The sequence below is a fragment of the Fonsecaea monophora genome (genome assembly GCF_001642475.1).
Source record: "Fonsecaea monophora strain CBS 269.37 chromosome Unknown Scaff50, whole genome shotgun sequence".
NCBI lineage: Eukaryota > Fungi > Ascomycota > Eurotiomycetes > Chaetothyriales > Herpotrichiellaceae > Fonsecaea > Fonsecaea monophora.
In genome coordinates, this window is record NW_019173981.1 from 201465 (window position 1) to 224804 (window position 23340).

The 23340-nt window shown below is 53.4% G+C and overlaps 7 protein-coding genes across 7 annotated transcripts; 1 reads left to right on the forward strand and 6 right to left on the reverse strand.

Annotated features, from left to right (window-relative positions):
- Positions 1-12: 12 nt before the first annotated feature.
- AYO21_06934 (hypothetical protein) lies at positions 13-2010 on the reverse strand (the record flags this gene model as incomplete). Its single annotated transcript, XM_022656893.1, has 1 exon — positions 13-2010. One exon carries the CDS (start codon positions 2008-2010, stop codon positions 13-15), a length of 1998 nt encoding a protein of 665 aa, XP_022510855.1.
- A 998-nt stretch (positions 2011-3008) lies between these two features.
- Positions 3009-4955, forward strand: AYO21_06935 (hypothetical protein; the record flags this gene model as incomplete). The annotated part of the gene is made up of 4 exons (XM_022656894.1): positions 3009-3641; positions 3702-3909; positions 3990-4174; positions 4230-4955. The coding sequence occupies 4 exons, from the start codon at positions 3009-3011 to the stop codon at positions 4953-4955; spliced, it is 1752 nt and encodes a 583-aa protein (XP_022510856.1).
- A 327-nt stretch (positions 4956-5282) lies between these two features.
- Positions 5283-7141, reverse strand: AYO21_06936 (hypothetical protein; the record flags this gene model as incomplete). Its single annotated transcript, XM_022656895.1, has 4 exons — positions 5283-5450; positions 5591-6035; positions 6136-6519; positions 6585-7141. 4 exons carry the CDS (start codon positions 7139-7141, stop codon positions 5283-5285), a joined length of 1554 nt encoding a protein of 517 aa, XP_022510857.1.
- A 2367-nt stretch (positions 7142-9508) lies between these two features.
- On the reverse strand, positions 9509-10898 carry AYO21_06937 (hypothetical protein; the record flags this gene model as incomplete). The annotated part of the gene is made up of 2 exons (XM_022656896.1): positions 9509-9925; positions 10011-10898. The coding sequence occupies 2 exons, from the start codon at positions 10896-10898 to the stop codon at positions 9509-9511; spliced, it is 1305 nt and encodes a 434-aa protein (XP_022510858.1).
- A 1231-nt stretch (positions 10899-12129) lies between these two features.
- On the reverse strand, positions 12130-13649 carry AYO21_06938 (hypothetical protein; the record flags this gene model as incomplete). Its single annotated transcript, XM_022656897.1, has 4 exons — positions 12130-12794; positions 12887-13193; positions 13275-13355; positions 13602-13649. The coding sequence occupies 4 exons, from the start codon at positions 13647-13649 to the stop codon at positions 12130-12132; spliced, it is 1101 nt and encodes a 366-aa protein (XP_022510859.1).
- Positions 13650-14611: 962 nt separating this feature from the next.
- AYO21_06939 (hypothetical protein) lies at positions 14612-20635 on the reverse strand (the record flags this gene model as incomplete). The annotated part of the gene is made up of 1 exon (XM_022656898.1): positions 14612-20635. One exon carries the CDS (start codon positions 20633-20635, stop codon positions 14612-14614), a length of 6024 nt encoding a protein of 2007 aa, XP_022510860.1.
- Positions 20636-21849: 1214 nt separating this feature from the next.
- On the reverse strand, positions 21850-22646 carry AYO21_06940 (adenine phosphoribosyltransferase; the record flags this gene model as incomplete). Its single annotated transcript, XM_022656899.1, has 3 exons — positions 21850-22338; positions 22404-22489; positions 22577-22646. 3 exons carry the CDS (start codon positions 22644-22646, stop codon positions 21850-21852), a joined length of 645 nt encoding a protein of 214 aa, XP_022510861.1.
- Between the last annotated feature and the right edge of the window lie 694 nt (positions 22647-23340).

Genomic DNA, 23340 nt, shown 5'->3' on the forward strand with positions numbered 1-23340 from the left:
TCCGCCTTCAGTTCACACCCTCATGGCCCCAAAGCTACTGATAAAGTCGCTGAGCTGCTCCATGCTCGTCTCGTCGTATCTCGGCAGGATCGTCCCAGGAACATTGCAAAGCCAGCTATTGATGCCCGACAGACTTTCGGCGGCTTCGAGGCTTCTCTGGGCCGACGACAGCCTCTTGAGTTTGACCTGTGCCAGCAGCCAATACTCTGGGGCCTTTCGCATGAAGCCCGTCCTCTTCCAGGACTCGGTCGAATCCAATCCGGACCCAGCTGTCTGGTTCGAATCCGGAGAGGTGGTGGTAATGGTGGTGGCGGATTTGCGAGAGCCTCGCGAGCCATCCAACGTCAGGCCGAGTTTCCATATGACTCGCCAGTTTGCGATGGCGTTCTCCATGGCTTCGACTTGGGATTCGGACCCAAAGCCTGGATCGATGTGGAAAATGTAATTGTGGAAGGCGGAGACGATCGTCCACAGAGTGAGGACGCCGGTCTCGGCGAGGGCGCGCTGGGTGGCCGGGTCGATGGTCCTCTGCCGAAAGCATCGGATCGCGGCGTACAGCGAGGTGCATGCGGGATGGCGTGGGCGAGCGGTCCACTGCCGGATCTGATCGAAGCACTCTTGGGAGGTGGCCGCCTGGAAACAAGGTTCCGGACAGGCCAGGTCGTTTGTCATCTCGCGAATGATCATCCTCGGGGGCAGATTGTTGAAGATGGTGAACGCCGTGTCGAGGAGAAAAACGTACATGACGGTGCGGATCAGTTGTTCGCGGAGCACGAACGTCTGCCACGAAAAGTCCTGGAATCTGTACGTCCCGAGTTGACCGTGATTGGCGTGTCTCATGAGACAGCGAGCCGTTGAAACCAACGAGCCAAAGCGTCGTCGGCGGATTCGCTCTTTGGCTGTTGTATCTCGGCCTTCCCAGGTTTGGAAGAGGCACACAGCATACGCGGCTTGGAGAGAGTGCAGTCTGGCCTCGAGCTGGTCCGGAGGGCAGGATGGCATCGCCACCGACATCCCTGGGGGGAAAGTTGCCTCGTCCGCGAACACCATTTCCTCCACCATGTCGAACCAAACTTTGGCGTTTTCGCGATCCGAGCGATGCGGGGATAAAGACGCACCGATCACGGCCATGGGCGCGAGGAGTCGACAGGGGCACGTCGCAGCATTGAAAGACGGTTTATGGATGGTTGGCCAGTTCGGGTACCACAGCACCCAGTAATACTCCAGATAGCGTTGAAGATTGCTCGGCTGGAAGAAATGGACGCAGGCACTTTCCTTGAGCGAGGACCAGTCACCCATGGCCGACGTGGCAGCAGCCGAGCCACGAAGCCGAGCTGTGGCTTTGATGGCAACGACAATCTCATGGCTTTTCAACGCCAGTGCACTGCTCAGAGTCCCAGAAGAGATGGACTCGCTGCAGTAGGACGGTTTCCGGTGCCAGGAATCCGACGGTGGTGCTACAGGGCTGGGATTTGACTCGTCTCTCTCGAATGGTGGCGACACACAGAATTCTTCTTGGTACAATTCCATATCGGGGGTACCGGTGACATGCTGGAATTCTTCCATACCAAGAGAGTCGAGGTTGATCTGTCGAGTCTGCTCTCTCGCTGTCTTCGAGTGCTGTTCGAAGAGAATGCTCCGTGACTCGTTGACAGGGTATGAAGATCGGTCAGACAGACCTTCCCACGAGTCTTCCCCGACTGAAGAAGGATCCTGTGCCACGAGGGTACTGTCCACGTCAAAGGCGTCGCTCATTCCAGAGTCATTGGTTGTGAAGCGGGCGAGAAAATCAAAGGAATCCGCAGGGTCGTCCTCCAGATCACTGCCATCTGTGGAGTATGCTAGATCACGAGCTAGATCAGCGGAGTGGCTCTGGTCACCGAGTCCGTCCACGGACGGGAAGAAAGCAGACTCTCGATGTTGAAGATACACCTGGTGAGTGTCCAATGGTCTTTGTTGTCCGACCTCTTCGACGAGGGTGACCGAGCTTTTTGGCGCTTCCATGGCCATCTTTGGTGGCGCGCTCTCTATGTCTGGCTGTGTCTCTGAGCTAGACATGTCCGACGACTGCTCATTCAGCCGTGAGTACGTACACGTTGACTTCCTCGAAGCACAAGACTTGCACGGCCGCTCCGAGTTACAACCTCGCTTCAGCCGGGCGCACTGGTCGCACGCTTCTCGACGCGTCTTTGGTTTCTGATTCAACGCCGGCCACGAGTCGCGAGGACTTTTGTTGCTGGGGCATTTCTGGTGGTGACGCGTGAGAACGTCTCTTCGTTTGAAGCTTTTGCCGCATGACTGACACGAGTACGGGTAGTTATCGGTGTGGGATGCGAGATGCCGTCGAAGATGGTCCACGCGGCTGTATGTCGTGCCGCAGATAGGACAGAAGGGTTCTTGACTCGCCTGCTGGGTTTTTTGCGCCATCGAGGTGTGCTTTTTCCAGCTTTTGGGGGGGAGGGTTGAGTCTCTGGCAGGGGGGAAAAAAGGAACGAAAACTTGACCCTGGCAGTGATTATCCCATGGCGACAATGACACAAGAATAGAGGGGGTCTGCCGGCTGGTTCGGTGTGAGTGTAAGAGATATGCTGGAGTGTGAATCGAACGAAACCCGCTGCTTCACTTCGGCCCTCGCGGAGCTCTTGGAGCTGCAGTAATTCTCCCGGATAGACACCCTGACACCCAACCCAATTCTCCCACGGGGTCAAGAGCCGACGATGCGGGGCCCCCACAAGCTCCGCAATACGAGCCTCTAATGGTCCCTGTGTCGTTTGTCGAATGGCAGAAATGCCGATTGAAGCGAGATCTTCCCCCACAAGAGGCTCCGTGCCGTACTAGCCTCGTTCAGTCCAGTTTCGGCACATGGACGAGGCTTTCAATATTCAAAAAAAAATACACATAAGAATGGGTGGCTTGGGGGAGGGGAGAGGGACCAGGTATATCGTACGGGAATTCTCTTTCTTTGTGCAAACATCCCCATCAAAGGACTTTTGAGATCTTGCCAGAAAATGACTTCTGATCTTCCCATCCTTACTACCACCACGAATGGTAACTCCACCGGCCGAGTACCTAATGGCACGGCATCCCGAAACGCAGGTGACCCTTTGGTGCTGCCACCGGGGATCGATTCGAAACAGTTCCACACCTTCATCCGCCGCGTGCAGGACATTGTTGGGTTGGAAAATGTCACCATTGTCACCTCGCCCGGGGTGTCGGACGAGGAAAGCTATCTGAACCCGAGCAAGACGCGCGACATATTCCACATCCTCGACGAGGATTACTTTGTCAGTTCGGCCACCGTGGCCCCGCGGAACGTCGCCGATGTTCAGGCCATCATGAGACTGTGCAACGAATTCGAAATCCCTGTGTGGCCCTTTTCCATCGGCAGGAACGTCGGCTACGGCGGTGCTGCCCCCAGGGTACCCGGGAGTATTGGCCTCGACATGGGAAAGAACATGAACCGAGTTATCGAGGTCAACGTCGACGGTGCCTACGCCCTGGTCGAGCCTGGGGTCACGTTCCAGGACCTCCACGACTACTTGGTCAAGAACAACCTGCGGGACAGACTGTGGGTGGACGTCCCAGATCTGGGCGGTGGATCGGTTTTAGGGAACACACTAGAAAGAGGAGTTGGCTACACTGTTCGTATTCATGGCTTTTCAAAATTTGAAGGGGTTCCGGGTTGCTGATCAAGAAAACAGCCTTACGGTGATCATTGGATGATGCATTGTGGCCTCGAGGTGGTTCTGCCGGACGGGACCCTGCTACGGACCGGGATGGGAGCGCTTCCTAACCCAGACGCTGATCCTTCGCTTCCACCTGAAGAGCAGCCAAGTAGCCAGGCGTGGCAGCTGTTCAATTATGGATTCGGCCCGTACAACGACGGCATTTTCACGCAGTCATCTCTCGGTGAGTGTCATATGCTCCAGAAGAGAAGGAAAAGGAGCCAGCCACAAAGACGACGCAATGCTACTAACACTTCAGAACAGGAGTCGTTGTCAAAATGGGCATGTGGCTCATGACCAATCCCGGCGGATACCAATCCTACCTGATCACCTTTCCCAACGACAAAGACCTTCACCAGGCGGTTGAGATCATCCGCCCATTGAGAGTCGGTATGGTTTTGCAGAACGTACCCACGATACGACATGTCCTCTTGGACGCCGCAGTCATGGTAAGCCGTGGATGATGGCCATGCCGCGAAAAGCTGGCTAAAGTAATATGACTAGGGTAACCGTAAGAGATATTCGCAATCCGACAAGCCCCTCACCGACCAAGAAATCGACGCGATCGCCGCCGAGCTCGGTCTGGGGAGGTGGAACTTCTACGGTGCGCTGTACGGACCGGCGCCCGTTCGAGAAGCCATGTGGCAGGTGGTCAAGGCGTCCTTCTCCCAGATTCCGGGGGCCAAGTTCTACTTCCCCGAAGACATGCCGCAGAACAAGGTCCTCCAGATCCGGGACAAGACCCTCCAGGGGATCCCCACCGTGGACGAGCTGAAATGGGTCGACTGGCTCCCGAACGGGGCACACTTGTTCTTCAGCCCGATCGCCAAAGTCGGCGGGGACGACGCGGTCGCGCAGTACGAGCTGACCCGCCGACGGAGCGAGGAGTTTGGGTTCGACTTCATCGGCACCTTTGTGATCGGCATGCGCGAGATGCACCACATCGTATGCATCGTCTTTGACCGCAAGAACCCGGAGCAGCGACAAAAGGCCCACAAACTCATAGCCACGCTGATCGACGACGCGGCGAAACGGGGCTGGGGCGAGTACCGGACACATCTCGCCCTGATGGACCAGATCGCCGCGACGTACAACTTCAACGACAATGCCCAGATGAAGTTGAACGAGACAATCAAGAATGCGCTGGATCCAAAGGGCATCCTGGCTCCCGGGAAGAATGGCATCTGGCCGCGATCGTACGATAAAAATGCTTGGAGAATTAATGTCTGAGGTCAGTGGATCGTAGATCAGAGCTGCATATAATATCCTTTACATATATCCATGCATGCCTTGTGCATATCTACAAGAACAAGTCAAAGTACGTGACGTGATGGGGGAACTAGGCCAAGGTGAGGCAGGTGGCATCAAGTCGGCACTGCGAATGACATGTTTTCAAGGGGTGCGACCTCTAAATTGGTTCATATCAAAACTATGACCGACCCATACATTAGAATGTTGCGTGAGATGCCAGCACCGAAGTCCTAGAAAAGGAGCATATAGATCCTCAATCATTTCTCAGGGTCCTTCAAACGAACATCAGGAATCAAAAATCAAAAATCAATTCGACAGCGCGACACGATCCTTTCGTCGCCTGGCCCGCGTAATCAGCCCGGTCTGCTTGTTGAACCAGAAATTCTGCGTGTCCCAGGGCCTGTCCGTGGCCAGCTCGAGGTCAAACGTCCGCAGGAGCTGCGGGATGAGTTTGTGCAGTTCGCTCAGAGATATCTGTTTGCGGGAGAAGGAAGTTAGTCAGTGATACCTTTACCATGTCGTCTTTGTTTCTTGACTGGTGTTCTTTCTACCCAAGATAAAGGAGAGGAGAGGCTTAAAGGGACCAAGAAAGAGTGTCTTGGGGAGAAACATACATTCTTGCCAATACATGTTCTCGTCCCCGCCCCAAAATGGAGCATGTACTTGTCCATGGTTTTGGCGTCGGCGGTCAGCCAGCGCGAGGGCCGGAACTTGGCAGCGTCGGCGCCAAATATCCTCTGGTCATGGTGGACGACAGCGGCGTTCATGCCGACGCGATACCCGCCCGGGATGACTTCACCGCAGAGTACCAGGCCGCCCTCGGGGGCCACGCGGGGCATGGTGAGGCCAACGCTGGGGTGGAGGCGCATTGCTTCCTTGATGCACGCGCACAGGAGCGGGAGTGTGCTCGCCTCGGAGTACTGGATCGGGTTGCTGAGGAGGCCGTGCTCGTCCGCGTCGTCAATCTCGGCCATGACCTCCTTGTACACGGTCGGGTTCTTCATCAGATGGTAAATGACAGAGCGCATGGCGATGGCGGTGGTATCGGAACCGGCAAATCTACACGCGGAGAGGTCTCTGTCAGTACGGACGTGCACAAGCTCTTGCAAGATATGAAGCAAGGACTAGTATGGACAAGACAGGACAGGACAGGACCGACATTGCCACATAAGATTCGTACTGAATCTCCCCCACTTTGAAGTCGTATTTCTCCCCTTTTTCCTGGGAGATGTCAAAGAGCTGCTGCAGGAGGTCTGTCCGGACGTCCTCGCTGCCCGTCGACAAAGCCTGCAGCCTCCTGTTGACACAGTCACGCGCCGCCTGAGCGATGTGGTCAATGGCCTTGAGCGCCTTTCGGACCGTGGGACTGAGCAGCGAGGTGCCTAGTATAAAAGGTCGCATGTAAGTCGGTGCCAGGCCCGTCTCGGTGAGCACGGGGAGAAGCGCGTCGAGGGACTGGATGTAGGACTCGTAGTCGGTGCGGTGCTCCATGAAGCCGAACATTTTGCCAAAGTACAGCTCGCCGACGACGTCGAAGGCATACCTATGTAGGTGCAAAGGGATTAGTGTGTCTGCTCTGACCTCTTGGAAGGGTGGGGGAAGATTCACATCTGCAGCCATTGTCCGAGATCGAATTCTTCTCCTCGGTCGGCAAACTCCCCAACGCGTTGCATGAAGAGGTTGGAGCAGTTGTCAATGTAGCGCTCCGACCGCAGCACGTTCGACAGACTGTACACATGACTGACGATCCGTCTCCGCTGGGCGTGGAGTTTCTCGTCCGTGGTGCTGAAGTGGTCCGGGTACTTGCTGAACGACTTGTTTCCCCAGACAGGGTAAAAGTCAGACTTTGACAGAGCGTTCGTCGTCCGGTAGATGTGTGGGATCGCCTCCGGGTCGGCACAGGCGATCTCGTTCGGGGCGATGCGGATGAGGGGGCCGTATTTCCTGTGCAGCTCGCGTTGCACGTCTTGCATCTTGCCGTGCGAGGTCTGGTGCATGATCCATAGTCTCGAGACGGACGCGAGGAAAGGGCCCGGGATCTTGGCCAGGGGATGCAAGGTCCTGCAATAGACGATCCAACCGAGCAGATAGAGCACAGCAAGGCTTGGAAGAAGTGCCCAGGGCAGCATAAAGAGAGCGGTATATCTGAAAGGGTCGGAAAGCATCTTGGATGATTGCAGAGTATTCTCTGCACCATACAAAGAAATGAAGAAGTCTGGAGGAAGAGGAAGAAGAGAAGAAGGAGGAACAGGAGAAACAAAGTATTCAGTCCCCGATATCGTACACTTATTTACCTCTTCAGTGACCCAGAGGTGTTGGTTGGACACATAGTATTCGTAACTCGTGCAATGGTCCGGGATCGACTGGTACTCCACGTCTTTCCCCGGATCTTTCCCTCCACATCAGCCCGGCACTTGAGGGAGAGTCGACCTTCTGCTCCAAGTTGTGCCTGGCGGTAGCAAAAGCTCCTCCAAAGATTCTCCCCGAGCAAAAGTGTGAATATCTCTAACGTCCCTTACTCGATGAAAACAGTACACTTTCCCGGCGATCCTTTAGCTGTCTTCATAGACGGACCAACAGCAGGGTTAGGATCCTCTTCGTGTTATGTCTTGTGGGCTCACCACTACCTGGTACGGGAACCGTACTCATAGACCTGCCAACACGTAGCCAGAGAGACAGACAACTATGCAAATTCGATACACAAGGATCATAGAGCCTCGGGATTTGTCCCCCTCAAAAGGTTCCACTCTCCCCCCACATGGATCTCCGTGCCGAGATTGATATTGTTCCCGATGTGATGGCCACCGTCCTTAGTAGTGGAGCCTAGGTAGTTGATAGACCTAGCTAGTTCCAGTATGCTTTTACACATTCTTTCACATGGGCAAGCAGGTGAGGCAATGTCGCCCAAGACACGTGATCAAAGCTTGGCCCCGCGCTGTCAAAGGCTGAAATCGCACGCCGAGTCACCTTTCATTAGCACCAACCATGACGACCCTACAGAGCCCGTCGATTTTGCTCCAGCCTATTGACAAGTGGACTCCACATCATCTCAACTTTCTACAGGTGGACGACGGCCAACCTTTCATATTCCTGAGTGATATCACAGTAGAAACCGATCAAGGTACATGGTACAATCTCTACCCCATGCGCGATAAATTCTGACTTGCGATCTCAAGCCGACAATGAATTCCTAGAATATTTTTTGATTCCCACTCAAGATGTGCTCAACTTCCTCCACTGCCGTTCTAGATATCGAACAAATCCTTTCCGTCGGGTTTTCAGCCATCTCCATCGAGTTCTCGAAGTCGCGGACGATCCTCCCGTACAGATAGGTCTTGTAGAATCTCTTGTGGAGGTGCTGTTGAGTTTCAGCCCCAGGCGGGCTGTACTGTATGGGACACAGCTGAGAAAATGGACGACAACTGACGAAATATAGAGTCACAAAAAGAGCCGAACCTCTGAAAATTGGAGGCCTACGAATCAAGTGCGATGGACTTTTCATACAAGACCAGCGGACACTCGTCCCGGTGGCGACATACTTGGTAGGAAGAAACCAGGTTCCACGGAAGAATATCCTTCTAAGCACAGACTGCAGGCTTTAAGGGGGTCTGATGACGACAAGATTCGCGAAATTCAACAAATCCTTGCCCAAGCAATTCTTGCGTTCACTCAACGACCCGAGATGGATAAATTTGTTAGCTTTGTGGTGTGCTCGACCGGAGCCACGTTGTACTTGGCCAGTGCCCATGTCACCCGAGGCTACATCGAACCTCTTCGCAAATATCAACGACCGAGCCTACGTTTACGAGTCTGTCGCTCTGAAATCTACGATCTGAAGATTCCGGATGGTAGGAAGTACGTAGCGATGCTTCTGCTGAGGATGCTGAAATACTTGGACGAGAGAAAACTGCCATAAAAGACTTGGATTCCACAACGACCCCTGCCACGTCTGCAAATCATATCCCTGAGATCTGCCCACAAACAAGCACTCACTTATCGGCATTGTTGGGCTATTGAGATGGGAAAGATATGACTCTTTTATGTCTACGACGGTCAAACGTACGACAGTACAGTGGGTGCTGGCGACCAAGGCATGTTGGTCTTTCCATCCACCGAGCTCTAGGGATTGAGCAGTGGCTTGGCCTAGAAGTTCAGCGGCCTCTTGACCCAGTGGACGCGCTGTCCACTCTCCCGTCTCGCCACTGGTTCGATGGATTCTGCCTGCGCTTCGCCTTTTGGCCTGGAAGCGAGTAAGTTGGTTCAGTACTCGACGACGTCCTTAACAACCTTGATGGAAGCGTACACGTTGTCGAGGTGAACAAAAGTTGTAGCCAAAGCAAAGCTCCCCCTGGAATGACATTACCCAACCAGGAACAGAATCTTCCGTTCGAGACCGCTGGGCCTCATTCAGGGGGTTGATACGTCGATCAGATCGATTGGGACATCTACACATTACATCAGCACCCACACAGTCAGCGAACGATAAGTGCCAAAGAGCAGATATGGCCGCCTTTGTAAAAGGCACCTTGGGCTCAAGAAATGGAAGAAAAGGACTCCTCACCTTGTGGCACTGGTACTTGGTCAGCCCCAACTTCCGGGTGGTCCCTCATATTCCAATACTCGGCAAAAGTAAACGTCGCATCCTGGAGAGAGACGAGGTTCCCATGATCGTCCCATTGAATATTGTCATGCACCCATATGGAGTTCTCACGATTGGTGTTGGCAATAGCCTGGACCAGGCAGATGTCGATGACCTTTTCCTGTCCACCCTGCCTCCAAAGGCAAAAGCAATGGCACGAGAAGTCCGTGCGGCTCTGATCTGTCTCAACGAGTCGGGATTGGTCGAACGCGGCATAGAAAGGATTGTTGCAGGGAGCATTCGTCCCAATCAGGACGCTGGGCTTGATAAAGCCCCAGGGTCGGACTTCGCAGGTTCGAGTCTCAAAAAACTATCAAGGGGTGAGATTAAAAGCGTCTGGGCTTTTTTTTTTTTTTTTTTTTTTTTTTTTTTTTTTTTTTTTCAGGTACACTCACATCGATTTCCCGGCCCGTTTGCGGATCCGTCCGCCTGCCGAATGATTTGAATGCGTAGTTGACAAATGCACCCAAGTCAAAACAGTTACAGGTTGGGTGATATTTACTCAGCATCGAACCCAAGAAGAAAACTGACCCACGAAGATAGGATGGAGCACCTTCAACTGAGTCATAGGTAAGACCTGATCCGGCAAAGTCCCAGAGTTGTTGAACAACATGTGCAACGAGGACGATTTTCACATCCTCCGGAGAAAGGGTCGTGGAAGCTATATCGCCATACTCGGGGATGGTCAACTCGATCAATTCAAATACGTGGGCTGGAACACTCTCCTTGTCGGGTGAAAGGGCACTCGGGTTGGCTATGTGGAAGCTGGGATCGCCCAGGAAGAAGTAGATTTCCAGTGGCACCTGGCATCGAGCAACCGGCGTGGGTAGCCCAACCTCATACAAATCCCAGATCCAAAGTCCCGTGGCCTTGAACGGAAAATGCACCTTGTCCATCTTGCCATACAAAAAGGTCGTGTCGAGTTTGGTCTCAACTCCCGTCGCACCGCCATCTAACTGGAACTGACGGCTGGTAATCGGATAGCTGTGTGTCTCTCCAGGATCAGGGATGACCGGTGGTCGCCTATCATCCTTGATCGAACTGCCGCGAAGATAGTAGCGATGTACCCCAGCAGGAACAGGAATCTGCATTGAGATCTGCAGAGGGATGGGCACCTCGTTCTCTTCACTGGGGATCAACTTCAAAGCAATCGGGTGCCGCTGATTGAAGTCATCGTAGATCACAGTTGGCACTTGACGTGGGGCCTGTTCTCCGGCCCTCCAGATTGCTTGATGGGCGGCGTGGGGGACGGTGGTGATTTGAGTAATTGAGAAGCCGTTCATTATGCTGAGTGGTGCACACGAGACAGCTGCTGAAAAGCCAAAAGGAATCCTGGTAAATGGGATCCCTAGAACAGTGAATTTGGTCTGAGAGTCTTCAAGACAGCTCTGAGGGATAATCTCCTTGCTTCAGATATGATTGCTTCGGAGGAAGTGTGAGAGAGACAGAAGGGAGGAAACCAACAGGGAAAATACCGTAGATGCCGGGGTCCTTGCTGCTGAGAAGAAGAAGAAGAAGCTCAATATTATGTACATGGCACGAGGCGCTGCTGCTCATGATGGGAAAGGCACCCCAGGATAGACAGGCACCTGCCCACCCCCTCCTGGTGTCCCCCTTGTTCCATCCCAAGCCACTCTCTTTTCCGGTGTGAGATGTCGAAGCTTGAGATTTATTGGACAGCAAGCCGGAATATGACCTTGTCAGAGGCCAAGTCAACAATCTCTGCGCCCGACTCGGGTGAGTGCGTCAGAGTGAGGCTGAGGCCCCTCGCTCGGATAGGTCAGACCAGTGTGACAAGTGACTTATACTAGCCATGCACGCCAACCTCGAGCACGAAGCAGACAACGTCCAGACTGCCATCGACTCGAGCCAACGCAGACTCACAGGACCTTTCTGTGTAACTTTGGCAGAAGCCTTGGGTTAGCGCGACGACGGCGACGGCAGCGGCAGCAGCACCACCGACGTGCTGGGGGCTCCTGGTTTGATTCGTGGTCTCCTTCCACGCAGGGACGCTAGTTGGAGCGCAAACGGACCGAGCGATGCAGTGACGGGATGAACAAATCCGATGCTCCGCGGGATCCATGTTCGATTTGAGCCTCACCAGTGTGCAAGTTGACCTTGGCTTGACTCGGTCTTCGCCTATCTATCCGTGTACTGTACCCGGATACATATGTTTCCGAGTACCAAGCAGGAGGTGCCAGGGTGCCAGGTCTGAAAGCCAGTCGGGAAACGTAGATATCTACCTTGTGTGACAGGATTATTCAGCTTTTATTTAAAAGAAAAAGAAAGGCAACAGGGCACTACGAGTAGTGGAGTTCGAGACTACAAGGCAAGCAAGTTGCTTGTTTAGAAGCCTTTGCACTCGGGGCATACGTATAATACTATAGCTACCGGGCCTACATACATCCCTAGACCCAAAGTAACCAATAGTGGTGGCGACAGGGGAGGTTCTTGTTTTTGTCAATACGCCCATGGAATAGCCTCCCCGCCATACACCTCCCTACAACTTTTCTTTTACACCTTGTCCGCAATGGACTGGCCAGTCTGCTCGCCGGGCATCTTGAAGACAATCTTATGGACCTTGCGGGCCTCAAAGTCCTTGTAGGCCTGGGGCGCGTCCTCGAGGGACATGGTGCGGCCGCACAGGAAGGCGACCTTTTTCTGCTCCTTGACCAGGATGTCGAGGGCGTCCTCGAAGATGCTGCGCACGGGGCAGCGGCCAAAGGCCATGGTGACGTTCTTGCCGTAGCACAGCAGGCCGTTGAGCGGGATCGTCTCCGTGTGCACGCCGATGGACGAGATCTGGCCAAACGGCCGGATCATGTCAAAGGCCAGCATGAAGGCGTCGGCGTGGCCCACCACCTCGAGCACCACGTCGGCTCCGCGTCCGCCGCTGGCCGCCTTGATCTTCTCCACTGGATTGTCGTTCAGGTTGATCGGGATGGCCCCAATCTTCTCCGCCTCAGCCAGCCGTTCCGGGATCGAGTCAATCGCGTACACCGTCTTGACCATGGTCAGCGCGCACGTAATGGCGCAGATTCCCACGGGCCCGCACCCGATCACCACCGTCGTGAACTCGTCGCGGTCACGCTGCGGGAGGTTCTTCAGGAAGCGCTGTGCCGCGAAGTACCCCGTGGGGAAGATGTCGGCCATGAGAACGAGCATCTCCTCAGGAATTCCTGCGGTGATGATACACACGTCAATGAGAAAAGCTCGCTTTCAAGAAAAGAAAGGAACAGCTGGTGCTCAAAAAGGGAGAGAGAATACTCACCAGGCGGAGCTTTGACCAAAGTAGTATTCGCCAACGGCACCCTCACGTACTCGGCTTGTCCGCCATCAATGGCGTTGGCCGGGACCGAGTTACCAAACAACTCGCCTTTGCTGCACCGACTGGCCTGTCCGCGCACGCAGTAGTAGCATTCCTGACAGGCCGTGTAGAAGGGAACCACGACCTTGTCGCCAATGTTGAAGTTGGTGACGGCGTCGCCTTTCTCGGCAATGGTCCCCACAAACTCGTGACCGCAGATGAAGTTTGGCGGGCACTTCAGATGGCCTCGGTAGAAATGGAGGTCCGAGCCCTATGAAGAAATGCGAGAGAGATGTTCAATATGAAGACGGTCGTGGGTTCAAAAGAGGAATGGCGGGTAGGAATAACTTACGCATAGAGCAGTCGAAGTGACCTTGAGCACGGCGTCGGTCGGCTTCTGGACCTTCGGGGTAGGTCTATCTTCCACCTCGACCTACAACGCGAGAAGAGAAACATCAATACCAGTCAGGTTTTCGGCTTTTGCTCGCGAGTTAAACAACACATTTTGGAGGCAGGCAGTAGATCCAGATCCAGCCAAGGACCCTCGAATCCCACGGAGGAAAAATGTTCTGACAGGCAAAGAGATCACCAAAGCCGCTTCCGGGAAAGCGACCTTTTCTGGTCGTCGATCGAGCCAAGGCCTGCAAAAGAAGCAGTGATTGGTTTCTTGCCTACTTACATGGAAGTCACCCTTCAGGACGACGGCACGCATTGTAGCTGGAGGCATTTTGGGGAATGGCGACGAGGGTTCTCTCTTAGCTTCTCCTGCTTCAGCTTTCGCTCACTGTCGTGCTTGCCGGGTGTGAGAAATTGCGTTCGACGTAGATCAAAGTCGAGTGAACCTAGGATCGGATCTAATGCGAGGGGGAGGAGGTGGGGAGAAAAGGGAAATAGCTTGAGAAGAGCCGAGCAAGTCGTTCTCCGGGATGCAAAACTGCAATGCTTGTTCCTGCTCTGGGACGAAGCCTAGTCGCTTAAAGGGATGTTGACGTGCCTGGGATGTCGGATGTCGAATGTCGAGACGTAAAACGTAGATTATATGAAGGTGAGAATGGTGGGCTGCTGTCGTCTCGATCGAAATCGTCATGAGACTTGCTTCTCCTCGTTTTTTGTTTTCCGCTTCCTTCAATCATTGCCCGTTCCCCCTCCCCTTTAAAATGCCACATCCGATCCTTCTCTACTCTCGGAGAAGCGGGGGTTCTTTTTCGTTCAAGCGAGTTCCCCGCCCGTGCAACCGTTGGTTTTGGGGGGCGAGTCGTGCCGCGGCAATGCGATTTGGGCTGCGAACATGCGGGGGAAAAGAAGGATTAATGAGTTGGTCTGACGACGAGGCTGAGAGCCCCGTGGAGCCACTCGCTGGATTTGGCCCTGTCACGTGCTCGCTGAGAACTCCAAGTCGGCCTTGGCAGCCTTGTCACTGTCAATTATGTCATATACCCAGATATCCAGATCCAGATACCCGATATCCAGCAATGCCAGTTACCTAGGTACGTGCGAGATCCGGAGTCTTGCTTGTACACATAATCTCTGACTCACAATGCCTGGCATACTGTTCATGGTCATACTGCATTATCATTTCGGGTCGTCCTTGGTCACCAAACTTTTACTGTCCTTTATCCAATAGTACCATAAGTCACACACTATATCACAATTGACCAACACCCCTAGTATCACCTGCCCAGATGTCATTTAGTAATCAAATCCATCGTACGCACTCCCGTCATACCTCCTCCGGATGCTTGGCGGATAGCTACGCATGCCCGCGCTCTGTTGCCCTTCACTGGGATGTAGCGAGCTGGAATCCTGATTCTGGTCGCCCTGGTATGTCGACGACCCAGATCTTCGGCTGTATGTCGAAGCAGCATATGTCAAAGCCTCCTGTGGCAGATCCTTGACCTCATAAGAATGGTCGCTCGCCTGTCGTACAGGCTGGGGTTTGACATTCGCCCCGTAGTTGGGGTATCGGGCTTGTTGGCTGGGAAGCAGTGCACGGCCACCTGTAGCAGTCGGACTGGCTGGCATGGGGGAGGTGACATTGTTGAACGCGGCGCTGGCGCCAGCCATTTGATCTCGTGCTGACACGGGATTTCTCGTCGCAGCCGACGACGAGGAGAAAGCGTGGGTGATAAAATCAAAGCTGGGCACTGACGCCGGAATCGAGTTTCGGAATGGATTACCTTGGTCTTCGTACGGACTGTCCTGCCCTTGCTCCACGGGTGTTTTCAATGCGTTCGGAATGGCTGACGTCGGCGTGGCAGTAGCCGTGTACGACGTGGGCGTGTTTTCGTTGCTACCGTGTATTGAGTATTCATTTGGGTTGACCACAGACAGCTTAGGCGGTCGTCCTTGTGAAAGGCCAAGTTGTGACCCTTGAGGAGTATAATCGTCAAGTTGCTGATCTGGGTCAGCATTTGGGTCGAAGAACTTTTCGTCCGTCAGGTAGGGATTGGATCTCTCGTCCATATCGTCGAAGTTGGTGCTTGGCATCTCAACTATTCCCTCCGGAAGAGTATAAGGCTTGTCGCTCAGCGACACTCCGGTCTGGTTGCCATCGGACGCAGCAGGATCATACAGTCCCGTTGGGTCAATCTGATAATGGTTCGGTGGCAACGTGAAGGGAAGTTCGGGCACGATGCTCGATCGGCTGGACACTCGATCCCCCTGGGCATTTCCCCTGAACTCGGAGGCAATCGAAGCTCGTCGCTGGTCTTGCTGACTCACTGATAGCGTTTTACTCATCATACTAGGAGCTTTGCGCTCGCCGGGTGCTGTAGACATCTGCCCTTCTGGGCCCTCGCCGTCTCGAATGCCAAACTGGGCAATGGTACGCAATTTCCTCGTTACCCATGAGGCCAGAATCTTGCCTCTCTGCTTCTCCGACAATCGACTTCGAGGGAAATCGCCGTCACCAACAAATGCCACAATGTCGACAACGATTTGATGCTCGTGAAGAACGGCATTGACAATGACCGGGACAATAGATGCCAGGTATGATTTCCGGAAGACTTCCACCAAGACAACAACCATGCCCCCGGCCTGAAAGACGGCACACCCACCAGGAGTAATGTTCCGATGACACTTTTCAATAGTGCTCTCGATGTCGATCGGAAAATGATTAAGCCCATTGACTTCAAACGTCTCGCCGATGCTGCCCAACACGAACAATATTTGCATCTCCACAGGCTGCCCGCCCGGTCCAATAGGTCTGGTGACGTTGTGCAGAAATCCTAGATCCCCAGTTCGGACATAGGTTGCATTTGGATCCCCACCCAAGATACGTCCGTTGAACCTTTCTTCATCAAATACCTGCTTCGACATGTAGAATGACTTGGCGCAGGCTTCGGATTGAACCCAGATTTCGCCAAATTCTCCCACATGGCACAGTTGGCAAGTTTCGGGATTGACGACCGCAATGCGGGTAGACACAGGTACCATGCCCGAATCTTGAACGCATAGAGCTGTTGGGTCAGTGTCAGGGTCAACCGGATAGATGAGCCCTCTTCTCAATGCGCGCACATCAAGCCAGAGCTCGATCGGCTCAATTGACATGTAGCTGCGAGACGCAATCATGGGGTTGAGCACATGAGCGTAGATCGTGTTGATGGCCGTCCTTTCGAGGCCTGTCTGCGCGAAATGTAGCCTCGCCTTCGAGAATAAGTCAAGACGAGGTCTCGATTCGGTCGTCACCATCAGATTCTTCAACTCATGCAGAGAAAACCCTTTGCCCACGACGTGCCCCATGGCGAAATCCAGCATTTGGCTGGTTGCATAAGTATCCTTGACTTTATACCGGGACAATGCCTGAAACAGGGAGCCAGGATTCTGCGCATAGTCCAGCGGCGAGATCAGATAAGTGGTGCTGCCATTGTATACGCCCATCAGAACGGTATGAAGGAACCCTATGCCGATCGTACTTCGCACGCACGCAAGCACCGGTTTGGAGCTTGTCATTTGACATGTCTCTTTCTGGACCTTGCACATGCCCAAAATGGTATCATGGCCCAGTTGAACAGAGACTCGACGCTGATCTGGAGTCCAATACGTCCAGATGATCACCGGATTCGTCGGAGATATCCAAGAACGATTTATCGTCAACCCGAGTTCTCGGCAGCCATGAGACTGCTTTGCCGGTTTCGCTGTATTATAGACACTTGGAATATGCGTTTTCAGGTATTGCGCCGATTGTTTGAGGTGCTGTGAGACAATCTTCTGCTTGAATAGATGGTCGACATCTGTATTGCACAAGACGGCCTTGACACCCATATCCGCCACGATGTGAAGGAATGCTGGGGCATCTTCTGAAAGCCTGTTGGCGTCCAGAGGAGCAACAGGGATAGCGATGGCTCCTAAGACCATACACGCGTATATCGCAAAAACATAGTCTTCCGAGTGAGTGTACATCAAGATAAGGTGGTCGCTGGGCTTCACCTTAACCTTGTTCCGTAGGTACAAGGCGACAGCTGCCACCCTATGGTCAAATTTCTTCCATGTCAGGCCTTTACCTTCTTTTCCTCGCCCATCGATGGTACAGTACGCAAGTTCGTCGGCTTGTCGGGCCACCCGCCATTGCATCAAGTCGAAAATATTTGTGAAGTTACTGAGGGCCGTCGACGTTCTATCATCGATAACGACCTCGCGAGGATCGACGCCCGACCACTGGGTCTCCTGGCCGTACAGGAGTTCGTTTCTTGCGGCACTTGAATTGGCAGACCAGATGCCGCCATTGATGTCCTCCCCCACGGGCAGGTTTTTCACTGCCCGCTCGACACCGAATTTGACGTGGACACAAGGTAGTGCTCCATTGTCGAATTCTTTGCGACAGAGCATATTACCGATCTCTCGCCGGCCGTTCTTGGTTACGCGCGGTAGAATTCCAGGCGCTGTAATCAGGACGCAGTACACTCGCAGGTGATGCTCTTGATACAATACGTCCATCGTTTTCTCGGCCAAAGAGTCGAGCAATGCAATATCAAGCTGCTGTGGTGGGCCACCCGAGGATAATGGAGCCGTTGATGCCGAGGGCGATTCCAAAAGAACTATAGGAAGATGTTCATCGTTCACAAAACAGTCAAAAGCGGAGCAGTCGTGTATCTTGGGGACATTTCTCATGATGCTGAGGATCAGATGCTGGACAAAGAAATAGCGATGTTCCTGCACCGCCAGACCGTGTTCGACCCACTCAACCCGTTGTCGGAGTCGATCCTCATACAGTCCCAAGACGTAGATCTTGCCTTCTATGACACATCCGAGCAAGCCAGTGCGTAGAAACTCGGGGTCGATGGCGGTTGGCGTTGGATTGCCTTCCTTAAAGCAGAAGGGTCGAGCATGAAAGATGGTTTCGGTATGCTTTGGCAGAGCCCAAAAGCCTCCCGAGAGAGACGGAGAGTCGACCCAAATCTCACCTATCGAGTTTGGTGCGCAGAGCAGGCCTGACTCGGGATCGACCACCGCAAGAGTGGCGTCAGGAATAGGATATCCAAAGGCTCCGCATCTAACGGCGTTTGGAAAGGAGCTGGCCTTGGTTCTCGCTTCGGCGCCCATAGCTAGCACTACGATGTCGTTCGTTTTCAGAGCTTCTTTTTCCAGCAGGACTTCTCCCAAGTCTTCCGTCGAGCGTTCTTTGGAAGGCTTGGTTCCGCCACCGATGAGGCTGCTGCCAAAGCTGGACTTTGTAATCGCGTTTTGTTCTTCCTTCTTCTCCTCCGCTTCGTGTTCACGGCCCATCTCGTGGTTTAGCGAGCAGCCCATGCGTTCCTCTCCTCCCAGCCAGTCTCTCATGCTGATCACCATTCCACCATGTTCAGGCAAGCAGAGCATGGGTGCCACAATCTCCCTCGCTCGGGGATTGCGGAGCGGCTTGAGCCAACGATCAGCGAGTAGTTCGTGGAACTCGACGTCAACAGTCAAGGTGTCGATCATACATAGCTTCACGCTTGAAAAGTTGGGTTCGAAGTTGCGCTTGAAGTTCCTCGTCGTCATCGGGTCGGCCTGGTAGTTGTACACGGCACGTTTCAATCCGGGATAATCTGCGACGAGCAACGTTGTTTTGTACTTTGTGATGAGGTTCGCATACAGGCCAGGTGTCTCGATGGTTCGTTGGTCAATATAGATCACGGTGTGTCCACCATAAATGTTCAACAAGACACCCAGGATCATCCCAATGCTCTGTCTCGGATCAAGGTAGCTGAGAATTGTTTCACCATGTCTCGAGCCGGTAATCAAATGACCCTGTTTGTCGCGCAAAGAAGGATTGAAGGTATCGGCTTTGGTATTACTTGTGGCCGACGTTATCATTGCACTGAGTGTCGCCATTTGGTGCATGATTGTCTTGTGACTCATCACGACGCCGCGGAGGTCGCCTGTAGGTGCCATAGAGAACTCAATATAGGCAAGATCCGGGACTACCAGGGGAGCTTCCTCTCCTTTCTTCTTAGGATGATAGCTGCCGAATTCGTTCGTCTTCCACCATTCCACTCCGCGCGGCCAGTTCAGCTTGGCGGCAGTGATGTCTCGCTGGAAATTCTTCAGGTTGGCTTCCGTAGTCAGGGCAAGGTGTGCTTGTGTGGATGTCAACACAACGTTTAATCTGGCATAGTTTTTGAGATCGTTGATCGGTACAGCCACCACACCAGCGATAAAGCAGCCGAGAAGTGCCACCGCAAATTCGATGATTTCGTTCTCGGTGTAGATCAGCGCGACTCGGTCCCCCTTATAAAGACTGCTTTTGTCGCGAATGACCTGGGCCACCTTTTCCGCCCGGCTGCATAACTTCTCCCAAGTGATGGAGACGAGCTCTTTGCCCTTTTGATCCAACACCCAGTAGGCCGCCTGTTTGGGATTTGTCTTTGCTCTGTGTCTGAGGACGGCGGCGATGTTCTCGAACCTGGACATCTCGATATGTGAATCGTGAGGGTCACAAATAGCGAACGGCACTTCGCGAGGTTCAAGAGGCATCTGGTGGATAGCCGCACCCCCAGCAAGCTCGCCAGCACCGAGAAATGGCGGCGCTACCTGAGCGGTGGGTGAAGTTACCTCACCCTGAGAATATCTGTGTACATTGCCTCCATAATTCTCTTGATGGTCTTCTCGTTGTTGGCCAGCAAAATCCGAGAAATAGCCCTGCTGCGAGTCCAGCATGGTTGAGTTGCGAGTGTCCATGCCGCCATAGTTCGGCTGGGTATCAGGATTAAAGGCGTAGTTCTGGCTCAGCAACGTCTCCGTGCGGGACTGATCGTTGGCAGTCAGGAAGGTTTCGCGCCGGCCATCGAACGAGGAACCCGACATCGAACCCTGTTGTAAACTTCCCGTTTCCCTCTCTTGAAAGCGCTGGACCAGACTTTGGGGAGTAATGCTCCTCCTGGGCGCGTTATATTCGTCCCTGAGCACAGAGGCATGCCCGCTCATACTGGGATGGCCCTCGGTCATGGTCCCGTTTCTCGAGAGACTGCCCACCGGTCGACCGGTGAGGGCAGCAAGTGAGGCGGCTCTGGAATCTTCATTAGAGGCAGGATGATCGCTGTCGTCAGGGGAGTGTACGCGAAGTCCTCGTGACTGGGATTGAGTTTGCGATTGCACGCCCGGTGGGGGAGAACTGATGTACTGCGAAAGAATAAGGGTCCGTCTCTTTTCATAGCCTTTGCGGGTGATGTCTCCTTCCTCCAGCTCTTCGTCGAGCTTGCGCAGGGCATCTTCCAATGCAGGGATGCCCGACATTTCTGCAACCCTTCATGTATTGGCCGGTCCCTGAGATTTTGGCGCGAGAAGACGAGGAACCAGACGGGGTCTGGAAACAGACCGAGGCGTTGGATGCTGAAGGCAGTGTCGCAGGAACCGTTTGAAAGGAAAAAATGACAGACTAAGCGAGCGACAACAGAAGCATGCAAAGGCCGGGGAACCCAGGGATAACAACAATGAGGTTGATGATTGAGCGCCAGAAGCGCAACGCAGTCTCAGACGATTCCGAAACATGGCCCTCGTAGTGCGTGGTTGGTGGTTGCAGGTGCCGCATGTGGGGATCAAGATTGAGCATCTGGTGGGCATCGAGTCGCACGCTCCAGCTCCAACGATCGAAGATGGTCCCGCCGTTTGCTGGGGCACCATCCCGTCGACTGTGAAGGGCTATTACTACACTACTGTAACCCCCCCTACATGCCTCTAGATACCTAGGAAGCTAGGTTGGGCGGATAGAGCAATGCTTAGACAGAGTATATACCAACCTAGACCGCTAAAATAGCATAAATCCGTGAAGAAGAAGGGAACGGCTTCCAAACCTGATGTTTCAATTGCTTACATGTTTATTGATATCATTGAAGATGCTTTTGGGATCTATCTTCTAGCGATTCTGCCATAACGCCCTGACAGAGAGAAAGCAGCAAACTTCGTGTCGTGAACTTGCGTCAACGATGCACCTCTCACCGCTTCGCGACGCGAAAAGAGACTCAAGGTCTCTCAAACCGGTGTTCTTCAATCGTATCTCCCTGGAGTAATTGATATCTTATCATCTCGTGCTGAGCACTTCCCAGAACCACCTTCACCTCGGAACACTGTCCGACACAAGGCAAATTTACCGTTGACTTATCACTTGAACAAGGATCGAAGCAGCATCGCATAGAGCCTCGATTCGACCGGATTGTAGATATTAAGGTCGTTTGGTAAGCATTTCATCAGTAACGTATTTGAATCTTCCAACGAAAACGCCGGAAACAAAGGATTTTGGCTCTCGCTCGGGCGCAAACCGAGGAGAATTATTTGCTCGTTTGACATATGAGTGTACTGCCGAGCCAGGGGACATCGGACAACACATAGGGAATACTGGAGTAGTGTATAGTCGAATTGAATCCGAGAAGACTGTTGAGAAATCGTCCGTCGACCTGGCCAAAACGGCCGTCTCGAGTCGTGACATGCTTCATGGTCAAATCGCTCTCTGGTCAGTCTTCTTGACTCTCGAGGAGTGTGAAAACCGGAGCATTGAGCTTGTCTCGACCGTTGAGGAAGGTGAGTTCAATAATGAAGATATATCCGAGCAGCTGTCCTCCACATTTCTCAACCAGTGTCCCTGCTGCAGCTGCCGAACCACCTGTGGCGATCAGATCGTCAACAACAAGGACTTTCTGGCCAGGTTGAATGGCGGAAGTCTGCATGGCAAAGGTGTCGGTGCCATATTCCTTCTGATACTCTGCTGTTTCGATCTCGCCCGGGAGTTTGCCTGCTTTTCTGACAGGAACAAACCCGGCTCCGAATCGTAAGGCTAATGTCGGTCCGATGAGGAAACCCCTCGCGTCGAGACCGACAATCACATCAGGAATATTGTGCGGACCGAGTGATTCGGCAATCTGCAGCTCGAATGCTCGAATCAAGTCCTCATGGAGAGTATGAGAGGCGAAGAGTGGGAGGATGTCTTCGAAGAGGATGCCTTTCTGCACCAACCCACTTAGCAACAATACTTTCAGAAGCAATGGGGTGATGCGAAGTCCTTTCTTACCTTTGGAAAGTCGGGATACGTCTTGAGGCCCGCCTTGATACGAGTTTTCAATTCCGACAACGTTTGAGAACGGGTGAGTTGGGAGGCTAGTCATGGATTAGCAAGGCTGAAACGAAATATTTCCCCCTTCCGCTACTTTTCACTTTTAGTCGGAGACTTGAGGGACAACATACTGGAGGCGGTGGCATTGGGCTCTGGTCGCGCGGTGCCATGACTGCAATCAGTGTCTGCAGAAAGGGTCATGCTGAGAAGAAAGACAGTCAGAGAGAAGGCGGGATGATGGGATAAATATGGGTACGAGCGAGCGAGGGGAAAAAAAAGATGACAACAAAGAGCCGTGGCACCAGAACGAGGGCGCAGGACGAATCAGTTGCGCATGCAAGGGCCGTCCACCGTTCGAGAGGGATCTGGTGGGAATTCCAGGTGTAGCTGGCGGCGCTATTCCACAGTCGCCTGTGGCCTCCGAGCGTATCCAGCACTAGCAAGTAGGGTAGGGAGCAAGTAGGGAGCAAGCAGACGGGTTCAACAAACAAGCCAGCTTAGTGACAGGCCTGGCTGTCGGTTGCATGTGGTGTTATGTTACAAAGAGCAGTCAGCCTGCGCGGCCGGAACTGACGTGATTGCAGCCGACAAACCCTCGCTTTGGCTTGCTTAGGCCCAGCAGCTCCAGCAGGTGTAGGGCCCAGTAGCAGGTCGTTAAGCCAGGCGACTTTTTTTTGTTTTCTGTCTCTCCTTCTCTTCTGCACAGCGGTGTGTGTCCACAAGCGATCCACTCGGGATCCCTCACCAAGGTTCAACCAACAGAGGCGAGCTTGACTAAACACGGCCGTGGCATGTGTACTGCCGTGATTTGCAGGTGCTGCTAGGTACCCGATCCGAGAGAAAGGAGAATGGGGATAGGTTCTCAGGGTCCTCCATTCCAGGCTTGGAATATCCC